At 40.1% G+C, this 19,464-nt stretch overlaps 1 protein-coding gene and 1 long non-coding RNA gene across 12 annotated transcripts in view; one reads left to right on the top strand and one right to left on the bottom strand.

The window, feature by feature from the left end:
- The window catches only part of pyd (zonula occludens-like protein polychaetoid), a 371,558-nt gene that overhangs the window by 269,025 nt on the left and 83,069 nt on the right, over positions 1 to 19,464 (top strand). For 9 of the 11 annotated variants that reach the window (XM_045767500.2, XM_045767508.2, XM_045767506.2 and 6 more), the window contains 5 exons: positions 2,929 to 3,101; positions 12,935 to 13,122; positions 13,896 to 14,138; positions 14,460 to 14,604; positions 15,383 to 15,562. In XM_045767500.2, the coding sequence (XP_045623456.1) occupies positions 2,929 to 3,101; positions 12,935 to 13,122; positions 13,896 to 14,138; positions 14,460 to 14,604; positions 15,383 to 15,562 (929 nt within the window). Of the gene's footprint in view, positions 1 to 2,928; positions 3,102 to 12,934; positions 13,123 to 13,895; positions 14,139 to 14,459; positions 14,605 to 14,952; positions 14,998 to 15,382; positions 15,563 to 19,464 lie in introns of all 11 variants that reach the window. The other 2 variants (XM_045767501.2, XM_045767502.2) reach the window with 2 other exon arrangements.
- The window catches only part of LOC138356386 (uncharacterized), a 182,564-nt gene that overhangs the window by 160,173 nt on the left and 2,927 nt on the right, over positions 1 to 19,464 (bottom strand). The window lies entirely within an intron of this gene.

Here is a 19,464-nt window from a genome sequence, read left to right as displayed (position 1 = left end):
GCTCTACACCAAGCCAACCCCCTTCCTTCCTCAGAGGAAAGGGGGAGAAAGCTCTAAATCACAACTTAGAGCACACAGGAACGATAACCATTTGACTCGAGACCGTCTCCAAATCTTGATAAATACCGAGAAGTACCGTGTGTCACGCCCTTGACAGCTTCTTCAGCAGTTATACACTGTAGTCGTCACTCGAACACTGTTTCCAGGTCCGTATTCCTCCATATTCCTAGGACACCGGAGTGCGTGTCCACCTCTGACAACTGCGGCAACTCAAGTGAGGTCCTGCTAGCCTCACGTCATGTCACCCAAATATCGACATCTCATGTCATGTCACTTATTTCCATGCTCATCCTCTGCTCATATTTTTAAATTATTCACCGACATTTATTATATATTTAATATATATACACCTTTCCTCTGACCTTTCTATAAGTTCCAAAATGTAGAATAACTCTCTCTGGGGTAGACCCGTGTCACCAAGGCTACATGGGGTCAAAAATAAAAATGAAAAAAAATTAGTAGTATATTATTTTATCCCCCCCCCCCCCGCACACACCCAGGAAGCAGCCCGTAACAGCTGTCCAACTCCAAGGTACTTATTTACTGCTGGATGAACAGAGTCACCAGGGTGAAAGAAACTGCCCATTTGTCTCTGCCTAGTCCGGGAATCGAACCCGGGCCACAGGATTATGAGTCCTGCGCGCTGTCCACTCATCTACCAAACCCCTACTAGACTACCATTGCGGATTTAGGTCGCTATATAAACCTGATTGGGTTCATGCATCCCACCACAGCTCCGTTGATCAGGAATCCTTTTTGAACCTGGTTATATAGGGATCAGTGGGTGATTCCTCTTATATTCCTCGGGTGTTGTACATCCTGAGACCCACAACAGGCGCCAAGATCCAAGGAACAGTCTTTTTATTTTTCAAGTGTGGATTAAGTCTGTAATATATATCTCTCCTGTGTTTCAGAGACTACAATTTTATGTATTTTATGCGTTGCCACCGGGGGGGGGGTTAGGGTGCCAGCTGCCACATTGTAGGGGTGCCACGGGGGGTGCCAGGTGCCACACTCCCCCTGAATAACATTATAACTAGCTGCTCATTAGTATACATCTCATATTTTTGGTTTAATAATCCAAGCAATGTATAGTGGGCATCTGTTTAATACGATTAATACGTTTTTAATACGAAGCCGGATTACCTCTCCCTTGTTGTGGTAACTTTCAAGGGCACTTAATTATATCCAAATCATTTCATATTATTGGGTCAACGACCAAATTGGGTTTAAAGGTAGTTAGTTGCTGGCAGTGAAGCCCTTCTGACTGGCACGCACTTTAATTCAGTTATTCACCCCTTCCCCCTTTTCAACCACTTGGGCTGGACGGTAGAGCGACGGTCTCGCTTCATGCAGGTCGGCGTTCAATCCCCGACCGTCCAAGTGGTTAGGCACCATTCCTTCCCCCCGTCCCATCCCAAATCCTTATCCTGACCCCTTCCCAGTGCTATACAGTCTTAATGGCTTGGTGCTTTCCACTGATAGTTCCCTCCCTCAACACCCCCCCCCCCCCCTCCTCCCAGTACGAGTGATCCGTTGGGGGGGAGGGGTAAGGTTTCCATATTGTTGGGGACAAGAAGCCGGCGGTGCCTTCTTGTCTTCCAAGGAATTATTACCGAGTACAAATTAGGTATTAGTTTCTCTAATATTTTCCAGGTGTAAATTATTGTTCATCTCTTGAATTTGAGGAATTTTAAGCGGTGCCAATAATTTAATGTTGCATTGTGTGAATTAATTTCGTGCATTGAATGTTTTCTGCACGTTCTCTGGGTCGGCAAATGTCTCCAGCTTTCAATGGGGCTGTTAGTGTGCAACAAGTATTCCACTCTAGATGATACTAGTGTCTTAAAAAAGGCTATTTGTGTGTATTAAGTGTGAGGACAAGTTGGTACCCCTACACGTTCAAGTATGTTTATCGAGACAAGAAAGAAATACATCTCAAAGGGATAGAGTAGCTTAGGCTATGTCTACTCCCCCTACAATGTTTTTCACATTGGGTACTGGAATAATTCAGGCGATGAGTCACAATAACGTGGCTAAAGTATGTTGACCAGACCACACACTAGAATGTGTAGGGACGACGACGTTTCGGTCCGTCCTGGACCGAAAGTCAATCGACTTGAGAATGGTCAAGTCAATCGACTTGAGAATGGTCCAGGGCGGACCGAAACGTCGTTGTCCCTTCACCTTCTAGTGTGTGGTCTGGTCAACATTGGAATAATTCTGTTTGTACAAGTAGCTGGATGAGCACAGGCCGCCTCGACTACATGAAGGTGACAGCCGACACCGTCATTATAAGAATGTAAATAATCAGCCATGTTAAAATGAGTATTTATGTTTAGCTGATGAGTAATCGGCCAAGATAAAAAGGTTGGCGTGGTAAAGTCAGTACCAGTGTCGATGGGCTTGGCTCTCCGGGTTGCGTGGATGTTATCTGACGGTATACAGTGCCGGCTTCGCTTCTTGCAGGTCGGCGCTCGATCCCCCTATGCTCCAAGTGGTTGGGCCTATCCCAGATCCTTGTATTCCTATCCCTTCCAAGTGCTTACATAGTCATACTGGCTTAAGAGCTTCTCTTGGTTAAGGTAATTATTCTGTGTACTTTAATTGTTGATGCGTGTAACAGCGCGTATTGTATCCACACACACCAGCACCGCTCCTATGCCAGGCAAGTCCACTACGGGCTCACCATAGCCCGTGCTACTTGGAACTTGTTATCAGTAGCTGAATCTATAACATAACATCGTGACAGTCTTATTAAAGTGAGGATAATGCTACTATTCACTATCAAAATCCTCAGATTATTGACAAAATTAATTACAATTTTGCCTAAAGATGTTATTATTATTAACAACATTGTGTCCACAGGGCGGGGAGCGGGTGGTGTGGGAGTTCCACAACGTGACGCTGACCAGAGTACCAGGCTATGGCTTCGGCATCGCCGTCAGCGGCGGGCGCGACAACCCACACTTCACCAACGGCGACCCCTCCATCGCCATCTCCGACGTGCTCAAGGCTGGACCTGCAGAGGGCAAGCTGCAGTGAGTAATGCTATTTCTGTTCTTGCTGATTGGGTGGCCTAATCTTCATCAATCAAAAGGTGGCACGGGCATGAATAGCCCGTAAGTGGTGGCCCTTTTGAGCCATCACCAGTATCAAGAGATGATACTGGAGATCTGTGGAGGTGCGGCTGCACCCTGCGTGACGGGAGATATCTCTCGTGTCTTGCTGATCCCACGAAGAGTAAGTTATAATGAGTGGTGTAGCGGTCAAGCATCATGTATTTCTTTGACAGTTGGGGCTCGAAGTGTCATAGGAATCTTCTAGGTATTTTATGCATGATTCACGAATGTATTCCTGCGATTATTTTAGGGGTTTGGTACCAATTCATCTGCGTGTTGTTAGACCAGTCGGAGTAAAGATAACATTATATACCTTGCATCCCTTGCTAATCACATTGCCGGCTCAGATGAAAGACTAATTGCTTACGTGTGGCTGAATGCCAGCTTGGGGATATCTTTAACTTCATTTTCCTTTAAATGTGGTCACGATAACAAAATATAAAATTCAGTTTTATTAGCTAATAATGTATTAATATAAAGCCCTGAGACAGCAAGGTAACCGTGTTGCATCAGTGCAGTGGTTGCTCTGTTTGTATATGCAAGCTACGAAGTAATTTAGGCAATCGGCTTTTAAGACCCTTGAATCACTTCGAGTGAGAGGCCCTTAGCTATTTTTGCTCGCGTGGGGTGTTTAAGTGGATTCTGGCAAGTTTGTGGTGTAATTTGTTGAATTACTGCTGAAGGCTGTAGCTGTTAAACTACAAGGCCAACAAATGCACAACTGTATTGTCACATCAACTGTTTCACATGGTGATGTAGTTTGTGGACTGGGTGAGCTGGACGATGTTTTGGGAGCTCAGCTTGGTAATAGTAAACTTAAAATAATTTTATTATATATATCAAGTATTTCGTTTAAAATTCATGTAAAGTTAGCATGTACCTGGAGTGGGTTCTACTCCAAACCCGGTCAGGGACCAGGCTTGAACCAAGTTATCACATGTCAACAGACACAACCTGTCTTCTGGGAGGAGATCCGCTCAAGGGAATGACTACATAATTAATGCTATTATCTACTCTCTATCCATGGTTAAGGTTTGGTTAGGCTAGGTTACGGTTGTTATTATTTTTGACGATAACGTGAAATATAGATTTTTCAAACTTTTTTAATGTACCCAAGAATTTAGTTTACAGAAAACCAAATTCTTAAAAGAAAACGTTTTCAGCATATACTTTTTGTATTTTAAATCAACTAATTTTTAATAATAAATCCGTACAAGAAAAGTTTTTATTCGTCGTAGCCTGGTATGAGGCAAACAACTTAACTAGCCACAGGTAAACTACATACTACTTCAACAGCTTCGTATAGAGTTATCAGGAGACCGGAGATGGTTCCTAGGATCTATGATGTAGCACGATCTCTTAACTTAGTATTAACGATCTGGTTGACTAGGCTGTTTAACACCGCTGCACAGCCTAAGGCTTCCCAGCCCAGTCGACCTAATACTCAGAGCTTAACACATTAAAAGTCATTTCCCACAAGAAATGTCTTAATATCCATTCAGCATGTGTAAAATGCTACGGTTAGGTATTCTTATCTGAAGTCGATTTAGACTACGAGATTCGTAACCAATGCCAGTAACTTTACCATCATTGTAGGTTCTGTTATTCGCGTTATTTGCCGCTGTTGATGTACCGTAATCCCTTGACCTGTTACTGCTGCACGTGTAAATTAGCGGATTCAGACATGTTGAAAACATTTCAGAGATTCCAGTGTGCGCGCGCACCATTCTAATTTGTTTATTCATAAACGCGGACACACATTTACGCGTGAATAATGTATGCATGTGTCCACACGCATACATAATGTATGCATACACATGCGATGTGTGCGCACGTGCATTTTTTCCATTTCATGAAATTCATGTGCGTAAGTGGAGCATCTTGTGCCTTGGCTCATAGCTGTTGTAACTAGTAGGAATCACCTTCCCCAATAACTGGGCTGTTAAATCGTACGTCATGCACTCGGCTCCGGGGCCAGACTATATGGATTCACTATTAAGTAGTGCTAAAATCATTAGGATAACATTGAGTAAAGAGTAAAGAAATGTGAACAAAAGACAGGTTGCACCAAGTGACTTACGCCACACATTATAGTTTCTGAGAGGGTGCTGAAGTTGTCTTCTTAGTTTTATAGAGAAGCTAAAGAGTACGTCATTCTAACAACTTTACCACAGAAACATCCTGTCCTTCGCAACTGTTTGATCACTAGGAGACAATTACAGAGATATTACGAACAAGCCATAATACCAATACAGATTTTGCAAACACATTTCATGTTACTATAGAGTTATACAATGTGATGAAACAATGGTGGCAAGTGAAAAACTAAGTAGGGGAAGTTGCGTTTTACCTTTTGTAATAGACCGCACAAAGTGGCAGTCAAACTCCTGAGTACTGTACGAGGCTTGGACTCTCATGTTATTATCTTTCCACACTTTGTCTCATCCTCATAGAATACATAGACAGGATACAGTTTCGTGTCATCATTCACAGACGAGACCAAAACCAATATGAAATCAAAAAATTACTAAAAGACAAATAGTCTTGAGGCTGTGGACAACGCAATATTCAATGGTGAAAATGTTCTTTTCCATTAGTACTGGAAAAACCAGACCAGAAAATGAGCTGTAAGTAACAGTCGGACCTCCATATAGAACAACGACGAAATGAAAGATTTGAGAATTATAATATTAGACATCATAATGGAGCAGCAGCAGTCAGAACGAAAGCAAGGGCGGACAATAAAACCCTTCAACTAAAGGCCAATTCAGAAGAATTCACTGAATGCCAAATCAGTGATGGAAATCAAAGCACTGGTGATACCTCAATGTAGTATTGTTCCGAGTTCACATCCCCTTTGAACCAAGAAAATTATCCGAGCTAAAAAAAATATGAGGAGCTTCTTCACTGCCCGCATAGAATAACTTAAGGTAAAGTAATAAGATGAGGAAATAGTGAAAGAAAATCAGTACAAGTACTTAAACTATTAGGACTGCCTCGAAGTAAAACTGAACACTATGGAACGGAGACGAGAGAGAAATCTCTCAATATACGCTTTGAAATTGACAATCCAACACCCAACTTTACCCATTATTCATACTTATTTCATTTTATGGACTATCACCCCATGGTCACATTTGTCGAATGCCTTTGCAAAGTGTGTATACGTCTGCCATTTTGCTTTTCTTCTAAGGCTTCTGTGATTTTGTCATAGTGGTTCATTCAGTAACTGTGACAGACAGGATCTTCCCACTCTAAAGCCACGTTGTCCTGGGTTGTGTAGTTCATCATTTTCCATAAAACTAGCAATTTGATTCCTAATCACTCTTTTAAAAACATCTGTGGGAGCCGTGATGAGGATTCAAACCCATGCCCTGGTTATTTCCCAGGCACATGCCCCAGACAATCAGGCCATGACAAACGGAAAGGATTGCAACCTGTAGTTCTACTGAACACACGAGGGTTTCCGAGGCTTCCATTGAGGCTGGACCAGGGTTTCACACAATCCCCGCCATGCACTACTGAACCCTTGCATGTTCAGTAGAATTCCAGGTTGCAATTCTTTTGACCATGTTGTGACCCGATTGTCTGGGGCGTGTACCTGGGAGTACCCAGCACATACTTTGTATCCTTATCACAGCTCCTGTGGATTTTCTCATTGATGCATCACAGTGTGATTACGCTGTTCAGCATGTTCTCGCGAGTGTTCCCAACGTCAAGAAACTGCCGTACTGAAGTGCCTTATCCTAACCTTCCAGAAGACCCATAAACATTAAATGGGACATCCTTAATTTCTTGAGCCGCTACCATGTTCTAGTACGACAGTTTTAGGCATTACGTAAAGTATACTTCAAAGCGAGACATTCTGTTAGGAAGACGGGTTGTATAAGTTAGGTATTAGTTATAACACCTCAGATATTAACACAAAGTAAAACATCCAGCACTTCCATAAACACAACATTTTTATTTGCCAACATTCAGGGTATAAAAAACACACAAATCTAACAAAGTGCACTTCATAGATGGCGTCCTACATGAGGCAAATGCAGTGTTTGCAGCCCTAATGGAAACTCACCAAGGACTACCATGATGGTGAAATATGGATCTCGGAGTACAATCTTTTCAGATGTGACAGGAAACACCGGCTACAGGGTTGGGTCAGCCTCTACATCAAAGACACACTCATCTGTACTGAGCTGCTAAACACCACAAATGATATGGTGGAAGTGCTGATAATCTCTATTTTGATCTTAAACGTAGTTATTGTCCTTGTATATAAATCACCGGAGGCAAATCGCCAGCAGTTTAAAGACCAACTAATGAAAATAAAACACTGCTTGGAAAACCTCACAAATCCAGCCCTGAACATCATTCTCCTTAGGGACTTCAGCCTACGGCACTCGTACGGTACCTGAAATGGAAGAACCTAGCTAATACAGTTATATCAAAGAATACCAGGGAGTAGCCTAAATGAACAGGTACATACAAATGACCTGCTACGGATGTGTGACAGGTTTGCCTTCAACCAGCAAATAGAACCAACAAGGAAGGAGAACACACTGGACTTCATTATTTCACTAATAATGATGAATTGATCAGGAACATAATGATTATAAAGGCCTGTTACTCAGATCACAACTTAATTGAAGTCCTGACAAGCACTGGAGAATAGACCCTCAAAACCAGTCCCGATTCCCGGTGGAGGAGATTTCAGCAAAGTCAACTTCAGTAATAAACAAATAAACTGGGAGTAAATAAACCAAGACTTTGCATTTTCTAGCTGTTCTTCCCAGCTTATTTTTATAAGCCTGAACCAGTGCCTGGAAAAAATAAACTCAGTAGCACTAGAAATATGTTCAAACCGCATACCTCTAAGAAAAAAAAAGAAGAGATGCAGATTGGAACAAGAACGTCGTTCCCTCTATAGGCGAAGAAAACGAATCGCGGAACAACTTGAAAGTCACACCCTATCTCAAGAACGGCGAAGAAGGTTAGGTAGAGAAATAAACAATTGACCTAAAGCTACAAGAATCATAAAACCCAGTAGAGGCATAGAGAGAAAAAGGCCATAAATGAAATAGGAGAAAGTATTTCGGATTTCTCTCTATGCAAAATCAAGATAAAAAACCACATCTAGTATCGGGCCCCTGCGAAGGGGAAATGGAACTTTCACTGATGGCAACAAAGAAATGAGCGAGATAGTGAGGAAGCAGTACGATTGTTTCCAGAGAGATACTAAACACACTAAGGATTGATAACCCAAATGAATTTTTCATGGATATGATACCAACATCAAATCATATATCAGACATCATGCTATCCCCACTGGATTTTGAAGAAGCCATAAACAGTATGCCTATGCACTCTGCACCAGGCCCTGATTCTTAGAATTCCATATTCATCAAGAACTGTAAAATACCACTATTGCAGGCCCTTCACATTCTTTGGAGAGAGAGCCTAGATACTGGCATTATCCCTGACATACTAAAAACAGCAGAGATTCCCTTATTACCTCCTTTATGGAGTGGTGCCGAGGCAAAAAATTACAGACTGATAGCACTAACATCACACATCATAATCTTTGAGAGTGCGCCAAGAAGAAAGATCACAAAATACACGGAATCATAGCATCTCCATAACCCCGGACAACAGTTTTAGAACAAGGCGCTCTTGCCTGTCACAGTTGCTGGACCACTATGACATGGCATTAGGTGCCATGGAAGACAAACAAAATGCTGATGTAATTTACACAGATTTTGCAAAAGCCTTTGTCAAATAATATTTGACAACAAAGATAAGTTCCAGCTCATGGGCTACAGAAAAAATGAAAATATAAAAAACGGAAACCATGTACAAAACTCTGTCAAATCATAACATAGAACGAAAAGGTAATGTAAAGGATTTGGGTGTACTCATGTCGGAAGACCTTACCTTCAAAGAACACAAAGTAGCCATCACAACTGCAAGAAAAATGACAGGTTGGATAACAAGAACCTTTCACACTAGAAATGTTATATCGATGATACTTTTCAAAACGCTAGTGCTCACTAGAGTGGAGTACTGCTGCACATTGACAGCCCCTTTCAAAGCTGGAGAAATTGCTGACCTGGAGAGCATGCAGAAATCCTTTACTGCTAAAATCCACCTCAGTAAAACATCTAAACTACTGGGACCAACTGAAGAGCCTAAATCTGTATTCTCTAGAGCGCAGGCGGGAGAGATACATAATAATTTATACGTGGAAAATATTAGAGGGGCTTGTCCCAAACCTGCACACAGAAATATCATCACAAGAGACCAGGAGGCATGGCAGGATGTGCACCATACTCCCGTTGATAAGCAGAGGTGCAACAGGTACTCTGAGAGAGAACTCTATCAACATCAGAGGCCCGAGACTGTACACCACGCTTCCACTACACATAAGGGACATAACTGGCCAAGCCCTCGGTGTCCGAGAGAGAACTTGATAAGCACCTCCAAAGGATACCTGATCAACCAGTCTGTGATTTGTACGTCAGGTTGCGAGCACCCGCGTCCAACAGCCTGGTTGACCAGTCCAGCAACACGGAGGCCTGGTCAACGACCGGGCGGCGAGGACGCTAAGTCCCGGAAGCACCTCAAGGTAACCATTGGTTCAGTAACTGTCTTACCAGCTGATGTCTGCTTATACCTTTCCGTTCATAAATACAACAAAATACTCTAGTGACGTCCAATCAATGTCGTTTCATTGTTACATTAACGTCATTAGGCCAGCTTTGCCCAGAGGATGGATTAAATTGCTGAATGGAGTAGCTCATACTGTTGCCAGCTGCACAAATGAAATAGAGTATTTACATAATCAAAATTTCATTTGTTGTGCATTAACTGGTATTATTGGATTATACTGATCGAGTCTTTTGTAATAAATATTTGGGTCAGTACCGCTGCTCTGCACCTAATCAATTATTATTTGTTTTTGCATACAGTGAAAGCTTCTGGAAATGAAAGGATTTGAACAAAATATTTTGAACAACCATAAACATTTCTGATCATGTATAATTAGTGTTATCAGTAACACTTAGTAGGCCAGCCAGAGGCTTAGAGCCCATGCAGGAATATCCCCCCCCCCAAATGGCTTATATTATTAATTGTCTATCTTTTATTTCACCCCCCCAAAAAAAAATACATACTCTAACATTATTTGTATGCATTTGTTAATTATTAATGGTCATGGAATTGTAGACCAGTATTGCTTTAATACATAAAGTCCAAATTTATCAAAAGGCTACACTAGGTCACTTCACCATTACTAATATCTTTGTGTTCAGATCTATAGTTTAGGCCCTCACCAGAGGATCCGAGCACGGTCACCAACAGAAAATAAAAAATAAAAGTCAATTAATATCTGCAAAAAATATATTTTAATTTCCCTAATAAATAGCCTGTCATGCATATATCTCGCCAGTGTACAAAGCACAATTTGTTGACGAGTTTATTGCTTCAGTTAGTTTTGCTTCCATCAAGCACATAGAGGGCCCCTGCAAAGCAATCTTATGCTCCAGTACAAAACATGACACCCCATGCATTTCTATTGAGCCTCATAATCCAGTAGAATCTAAAATCCAAGCTGGGATAAATTTTGTGCACGATTTAAATTTTAATACTGTATTTCCATTTCAACGCAGGAGCTGAAGCTTACGTTCATTAAACATGTTATTTTCTGTCGTCCATTGAAATAGAGGACACGCCTGATTTGCAACAGGTTTGCTGTGTTGTCTACTCATGAAAATTCTAGTGTCATATGCAAAGGATGATTTGGCGCTATAATGTGTGTCCTTGTATGCGTGTGATATGAAGACAAAAAAGCATTGCAGCACGCACAGTTCCCAGGGGTGGGGGGCTGTGCTTTTCATTGTGGATGATCCAGATTTCACTTTGTTAACCATTACACTCGCAGTTGTCTTCATTTGCAAATTAATGACATCTTCCTTCTTTGCCATCAATTCCTTTTGTGCACATTTTGTATGTAACACCATGGTCACACCTATCAAAGGCTTTTGAAAAATCTTTGTATACTACATCAGCATTATGCTCGTTTTCCATAGCAAACAAATGTGACCATGGTGTTATTGCGCACAAAATGCATGAAAAAGGAATTACTGTACTGGCAAAGTAGGGAGATGGCGCTTCAACTTCCTAATGAACAGACTGCAGGGTGTAATAGTCAACAGTAAAATCCAGATCATTTACTGTGAAAAGCTCAGTCCCCCCAAGGTACCATACTTGGTCTGGTATTTTTTCTCACGCTAATATCGGACAAACTAGGATACAAACGACAGTACAGTACGTACTGTATCATCGTTTGCAGATGACACTCTGATTCTCATGCGAGTCAGCAATATAGAGCACATGGCAAACCTCCAATCTGATGTAAATCAGGTCTTTCAATGGGCGACATAATAATATGTGAAATGAAATAAGTTCCAGCTCCTGCGCTATGGAAAAAACGAAAATATAAAAACCGAAACTATATATAAAGCAGTCAAATCACACTATAGAACAAAACAGCAATACACACAGAAATCACAATAGTGTGATATCAATTTAACAAATCCACAAGGGCCGTGATGTGGGTTCAAACCTACGCACAGGATGCACAGTTGACCAAGGCACTTCTGGGAACATCCTGTACATAGGTTTGAACCCTCATCACAGCCCTTGTGGATTTGTTCATTAAAACAGCAATGTAAAGGATCTAGGAGTAATCATGTTGGAAGAACTTACCTTTGCAGAACACAAAGTAGCTGTTATGGCTAAGAAAAATGACAGGTTGGATAACAAGGACCTTCCAAACAAGGGATGCCATACCAATGTTGATACTTTTCAAGACACTAGTGCTTTCTAGGGTGGAATATTGTTGTACGCTAACAGCCTCATTCAGAACTGGAGAAATTGCTGACCTGGTGAGTGTACTCACTTAATTGGGCTTGCGGGGGTTGAGCTTTGGCTCTGACAGTTGAGAGGCGGGACCAATTAACTGGTGTTCAGATTCTGAGCCTACTGGGCTCTATCATATCTACATTTGAAACTGTAGAGATTCGGTAGAGATTTGAAACCGTCGTGTGTAAAGATTCTTTACCGCTAGGATCTGCTCCACGTCATCTTGATTATTGGGACAGATTAAAAGTTCTAAATCTGTATTCTCTAGTGTCTAGAGTGCAGGCGAGAGAGATACACAATAATCTATACACGAAAGATATTAGAGAGACTGATTCCAAATCTGAAGACTGAGATTACATCACATGAAATCAGTAGGCATGGCAGGATGTGCAAAGTAGCCCCATTGAAAAGCACAGGTGCAATAGGTACTCAGGCCCTCGATGTTGATGGAGCTCTTAGACTTTTCAACACTCCTACTACACATAAGGGGCATGACTGGCCAGCCTCTCACAGTGTTCAAGAAAGAACTCGACAAACACCTCCAAAGAATATCTGACCAACCAGGCTGTGATTCGTATGTCAGGCTGCGAGCAGCTGCATCCAACAGCCTGGTTGACCATACAACCAACCGGGATGCCTGGTCAGAGACCGGACTGTGGGGCCATTGGTCCCCGTAAGCTACTCAAGGTAGCCACAAGGAAGGGTTATGTACACACTTGAAGCAAATCATGTATTTTTCTTATTAATTCTTACATGTTGAAAATGGTCATTTATGTGCCTTTACTGTATAATTAACTTGGCAATTGAATAATGTTCATTTTTATTTACTTCAGAATTAACGATCGACTTATCTCGGCTAATGGGATCAGCTTAGAAAATGTTGACTATGCGCGAGCCGTTCAGGTGCTTCGGGACTCTGGAGCTGCTGTTCAACTGGTGGTTAAACGAAGAATTGTCCTCCCTGCGGCACCAGAGGCTCAGACAATTAAAGTTACTTTAACGAAAAATAAGAAAAAGGATGGCAAGTATTCAGTGCAAGGGTATTCTACTTTAAAATTGTGTTTTTTTTTTTTAATTTGGTGTGATGTAGTTATTAGTCTCTAAATGCTGTACTTCAGTTGTTAAATTGGTGCTCAATACTTTGAAGCAATACTTAATTGTTTGTGCTAGTCAGTAGTGCAATTGTTTTTTCCGAGTTATGTAATTCGGTTATTCTCCATGCATAGTCCTTTTGGTGCAATGGACAGGATTGTGAACTTTCAGGGCAGGTCGGCATTCTGCATGGTATAGCTCATATCAGGCCTCGAGCATTCTGAATAGTACAGTACTGTACACATATGAAAACTAATTTCCGAGCAGAAGAAATGATTACTTTCGATTTCAACCCTACGATCTCTGATTTTCCCCTGTAATTTATAAACTCTTCATGTTGAGTAGAATGATTGGTTGAATCTGGGAACTATATGTATCGGTGCAACCACTGTGTTGGATTGGGATATTCAGCTGGGATAGTAGGGCTGGGAAGCATTTTGAATATATGAATGAGCCTTCTAGAGGTCATTCCAGGCCAGATTGCCTATTCTACAGTGATTTACAACAGTATGACCTGTCACACATTTTTACAAGATCCCTCCAGAACCAGCGCAGTGTGTCAACCTGCTTTAACTGTACATGATCCTGTCCATAGGTCTGGCAGGACCTTGCTTATAGGAACAGTTGAATTTCCTGTACTGTTAGGAAATTTTTTGTATAAAGTACAGTACCAGTATTGTACATTATTTTATTTTTCAACAGATTATGGCATAGTCCTGGGTTGTCGCATATACGTGAAAGAGATTACCAATAAAGCTTCAGTAGAAAAAGAAGGCAACCTAAAAGAAGGCGATATCTTGTTACGCATCAACTCGAACTCGACCGACAACCTTACCCTGAAAGAAGCCAAAAAATTGTTAGATAGTACGAAGGAAAGACTAAGTCTCGTTGTCCGGAGAGACCCACCACCCTCGGTTTTTGCACCTCCAGATCTCACGGTGAAAGGTATGGCATTTGCTTTATACTTTATACAGTACTTGTATTTATTGTTTGAAGCCTCATGTGTAAAATTAAATAGTGTCAATATAAGACATTTTTCAATTCCATTTAAACTTGGGTTCAATGAAATTTACAAAGTGCCAATTACCGGGCTCTTTTCAAACTTGCAAAATGTTAATGGTATGCATTTTTTTTTTTACAAATTCAGTAAGTGTAGAAGATTACTGTAATCAAATTTAATAGAGAAATTTTAAACATTTTTTGTATACACAATTATATTTACGATTGAAGACGAGATGCCTTAATTCAAAACCATTTATCTTGCAGATATCCGTAACCCAGAATACAGCGACACTCGGCCTAACTACTCCACCCAAAATTTGTACGTCCAGCCTCCAACGCGTTCAGAACTTCAACGAGGTCTTTATGGTCCAGACACTCCCGATGCCAAGAACAACCTCATGAGGTCTGGGTAAGTTATCCCTTAAACCCTCACAGTTGTAGCCTCCATTACTAATTACTATGTATTATTGATTGGAAAACTTTTAATGTAAAGTTTAAAATACTATATGTATTTAGATCATGCTTGGTTTGATTATCGAGTAACATTTTTACCTTAGCCTAATTTGGAAGCTGACTAGTTACAGTTTTAGCATTTTATTGGAAAATGATCACTAAAAATTAATTATAAGAATTCAATTTACTGCAGTGAAAATATTTGATCACATATTTATATTTTCACTTAGTACTATTTAATAACAACTTTTGCTTCTCTATATGTAGGTTCTAAATAATGCTACTCCTCTTTTTTGTATCCTAGTCTAATCACACAACCATGGGTTAGCAAAGTACTCTGCTTCACCAGGTTTGGCACAGTTTTGTTCAAAGCTTGATAATGCACTCAAAGTCTGTGCCTTTCTCCAACCCTCTTTTTAACCATTGCTTTGAAATAAAACCTCCTTAATCCCCCCTCCAAAAATTTATTTTTGTTTTTTCTCCGCACATAAGTGATTAAGTAACTATCCTTTATCCTGGCTTGCAAAATTTTGGATTAATGAGGTATATAAATGCCACTACTTTAGATCCTATTTCTATTCAGAGACAATAATGTGTATTCTGTAATTCATGCGGGTTATCTAGTTAAATATAAAATAAGGTAAAACTTTTACCCTTATAATGAGGGTTTGAGAGAGCACAGCCTGACTACATCCCCGAGCACTGCCATAACCCACTGCTGCTGTTGTGTTCAGGTATAACCCTGGGGTGGGCATGTCATCTGGGGAAGCTCCCTATGGTCTAGATGACCAGGGTTCCCCCCAGGATGATGCTCCTCCCCCACGCCCTCCCCTTCCCCGTCCCGAGGATTACTACACCCGCCATGCACCTAAGGAAGGCCAAAACTCACCATCAAAGGGCCCCAGCCCCCCGGTGTAGGTTTTATGCCCATTTGGTCACTTCCTCTCCTGCCATTTCTCTTGTGGTTGGCTGACATATTTCTAATCTTGGTGCTATTTTTTCCCTTATGCTGTACTCTTCTTTCACTATATTGCCATAATAAAAATACGCATCTACTGGGTACTCATATCTTCATTAGCTTCCTCCATGCCCACAGAGTGATGTGAACCATAGCAGACGATGGGCTGACCTTCTGAGATGAGGAGTTCTGCATCCCAAATTCGTGTCATAAGCCAACAACCACCCACAAACTTAACTTTTAGCAACCTAAATTGGCTAGTCATGAAAATATGAACAAACTTGTCACTTGTCAGTTTCCAAACGCTTGCCTTTCAGTTAAAATGGCCTTTTCTCAACCCATACCTGCCCTTCATGTTAACACAATTAATCTAAGAACATACATTGCTATTTGTAGGCGTGTGTGCGCGCGTGTGTGTGTGCTGCTTTGAGTTTGTGCATGTAATGTGCATTTACAGTATAAAAAATACTGTATATAGAAAAAAAGTAAAATATCTTTAATCTGGACGTCTTTAATGCAAACCATTCTATAATACTATATGCTAATTTAGATGGCCTAAAAGAGTAATATTTACATGAAATAATCATGTCTTATCAACACCCTCCCTCTAAGTATAAGGAGCACAGCTAACCTTCCTCATTTAACATTAAAGAGGGAACTTGATGAATGCCTCCAATGTATACCTACTTTCTACTATCATTATATATACAGTACTGTAAAATACTGTATTATAGTACCAAGCCATACAGTAACTTGGTAACAATACTATGCCGATCAGCATATCTGTAGTCATGGTCGTGTTTTGTGGAGTTGTAACAGATAGTTGGGATCTTACTCTTCCTACTCTTATCGAGAGTAGACTGCAGATGGTGTGGTAATCACAGGTGTGACGACTGCTAATTGTTTAAACCATTTTTTCTTCGTTATTCTTCTAGGAAGCATAGCAACGTTAATTATTAAAGCTTCCACAACATCAAAACTCCCAGAATTTGAGAATTGTGGTTTCAGTTGCCCTTTCAGCTAATGTATACGAACGGGTAATTCTATACAAATTATCCACGGTCGTCTTAAGCCGTTACGTGCCTTCATCATTTTTCGATCATATTATGAACAAGATCACAGGAGTTACTGTTTTCTCAAGGCTTGAATTTAGAAAAATCAAAATAAATTAACACAAAATGAAAATAAAATGGAAGCAAAATGATTCAAGAATGAGCAAAAAGTAAATATGCAAGACTAATGTCAAAGTTGCAAAACTGCAAACTAGTGTTTGGACAAGCACATGAACTGCAAAATGTGAATCACAATGTGGGAAAAAACTTCAGAACAGTGAGTGCCTTAATAAACTAAAATAAAAATTTTCATAACAGACTTTAAAATATGATTATGTAAATCTATATCCTGCACAATTAAGCTTTCATTTATGTTTATGCAATAATTTAGAAAATTACATGATTTACACATGGATCATTACCAATGCTATTGCTGCAATGCAATGTAGTAAATGTGGGACACATTCCCGGACCACTACAAATCAACATATGAAATCCATGCATTTGGTACTAATATAAAACACATGGCCTTGTTTGAGTTACCAATTAAATCTCTCTACTATTTTTCACAAATATACTAAGGTAATTACACCTAATTTCTAAGGTAATTACACCTAATAAAGGTATAAGGTATACTAAGGTAATTACACCTAATAAAGGTATACCAAGATAATTACACCTAATAAAGGTATAAGGTATACTAAGGTAATTACACCTAATAAAAAACGTATGGTAAAGGAGGTCGATAAAATTACTAATGATTCTAGTCCTTAATCCAGTGTTTATTACTTTTCTATTTCACAAATCACAAGATATCTTTTTCCACTTTAGTATTCCTCATTTCAGTGATAAAACAGATTCATATATGCTGAATTTAGTCTTGAAAATATTCCTGACTATGAAGAAAGTCAATGCCAAACATGTGTGATCTGTGTTGATTTTTCGCTTGTCAGAGTGCTACATTATTTCCAACTTTGCATCACCATTTCTTTGGCACTAATTTGTCAATAACACACACTTCCTTTACTTGCAAGTCAGTGTCAATACTCTGAGAATATTGTCGACTGTGCAGCACGAGCCAGCCTCATGGCACTCACAGGCCAGGCAGACATCAAAGTGGCACCCCACACATCTGTGAGGACATCAAAGTGGCACTTCATCAAACAGCGTGTGATGTAGTGGGATATTATAGAGGGGTCGAGAGACTGAAATGGGGACTAAAGAAGTTCTTAGCAAGATCAGACGTTCTTAAGTTGCAGAGTGAAACAAAGGTATATGTTGCACCACATAATGGTGGGTAGTAGTTGACCCAGCCTTAGGTCAGAACTATAGTACAGTATATAAACGTTTATACATATATAGTACTGAATTTCAAGACACTCGAGAAATATTATACACCAAATTTTTTTATAGATGCACAAATTATATATTTTTAACATCTATATATTGGAAATCTACTGGCATGTTGTCAAAGAAATGCATCAATATTTTTCTTTAGTGAGAGATGATACAGGGCATTAAAAATGTATGGCTCAGTTGAGTTTACACACAAGTAGCAATGTTCTGGGTACAACAAAAGTTAAATTCAAATCAAGGTGGAAAAACCTATATCAAATGACAAGTCAATGTGAGAGATCAATAGTTGTGTCACATGACATAAGTCCACTATGATTTAAAGACATTTTACTATAGGATACATCCATACATGCTTTTTGTATGCATTGATCCATCCGTGTCTTCAACTCACTATACACATATACATGCATGCATATATATGTACATGCACAAACATGCAGGTTTATTCGTACATTCACACCTATATTTTTACATGCATATATGGATACACAAACACACACACACACATTTAGATACTATAGTGAACTCTCATGTAGAAATAATTAGTAAATTGAAAGAAAGTAATGACCATTTGAATAGCAAAGTTTTATGTCTTGAGGGTTTAGTGAAAGACTTGCGCAAGGATAAGAATCAATTGGAAACAAATTGCAAAGCCATGGAAGAAGAAAATAAACTCTTAAAAATAGCTTTGGAAGAAGTTAAAGTAAATTTAAACATAAATGACTACAATAGGTTAGGCAAGGAAATTCAACAGGAGAAACAGCTTTTGTCAGCACAGATGGAGGAAGTTACACAGGGAATAGAACAGTGCAAGAAAGATATGCAACTCACTTATGCACAAGTGGCCAAGGAGAAGGAGAAAATAGAAGAAGCAGTAAAGGAAGTCAAACACTGCAGCAACCAAGATAAAACAAACATTAGGCTAGAAGTGAGGAAAGAATTGGCATCTAACCCGAAGTTGGTGCAAAACACAGTTGATCGGAGTAAGTCCCTGATCATTTTTGGCTGCAAAGAAAAGGCGATAACATCTAGGTCAGAAAGAGCTGTAGAAGAAGCTAAAGTAGTAGATAAAATTGTTGGCCTCGTGGAAGGTCTTACAAACAGAGAGAATGTGTGCGACTACAGGAGAATAGGCAGGTACGTAAAAGGGAAAGATCGACCTTTGAGGATCACCCTAAACGGTGCCAAACAGATGGAAGAAGTACTAAGGAATGCTAGAAAATTGCAAAGGGATGAGGATGGGAAAGGGTGGTCGTTAAGACGAGATCTTTCAAAAGAAGATAGAGAGAAGCTGAAACTGAACCTCGCCGAGGCAAAACATTTAAATGAGAGCAGGAATGAAGAAGAAATAAATTCTTTTTTCTACAAAGTGATAGGGGTAGGCAAACCAGTAAAGTGGTACATAAAGGCAAACCAACAAAATCAATAGAGAGAGGGGGAGTGAAGAATA

The sequence above is a fragment of the Procambarus clarkii genome, chromosome 72 (assembly GCF_040958095.1).
Source record: "Procambarus clarkii isolate CNS0578487 chromosome 72, FALCON_Pclarkii_2.0, whole genome shotgun sequence".
Classification (NCBI taxonomy): Eukaryota; Metazoa; Arthropoda; class Malacostraca; order Decapoda; family Cambaridae; genus Procambarus; species Procambarus clarkii.
This window is presented reverse-complemented; position numbering and strand designations above follow the sequence as displayed.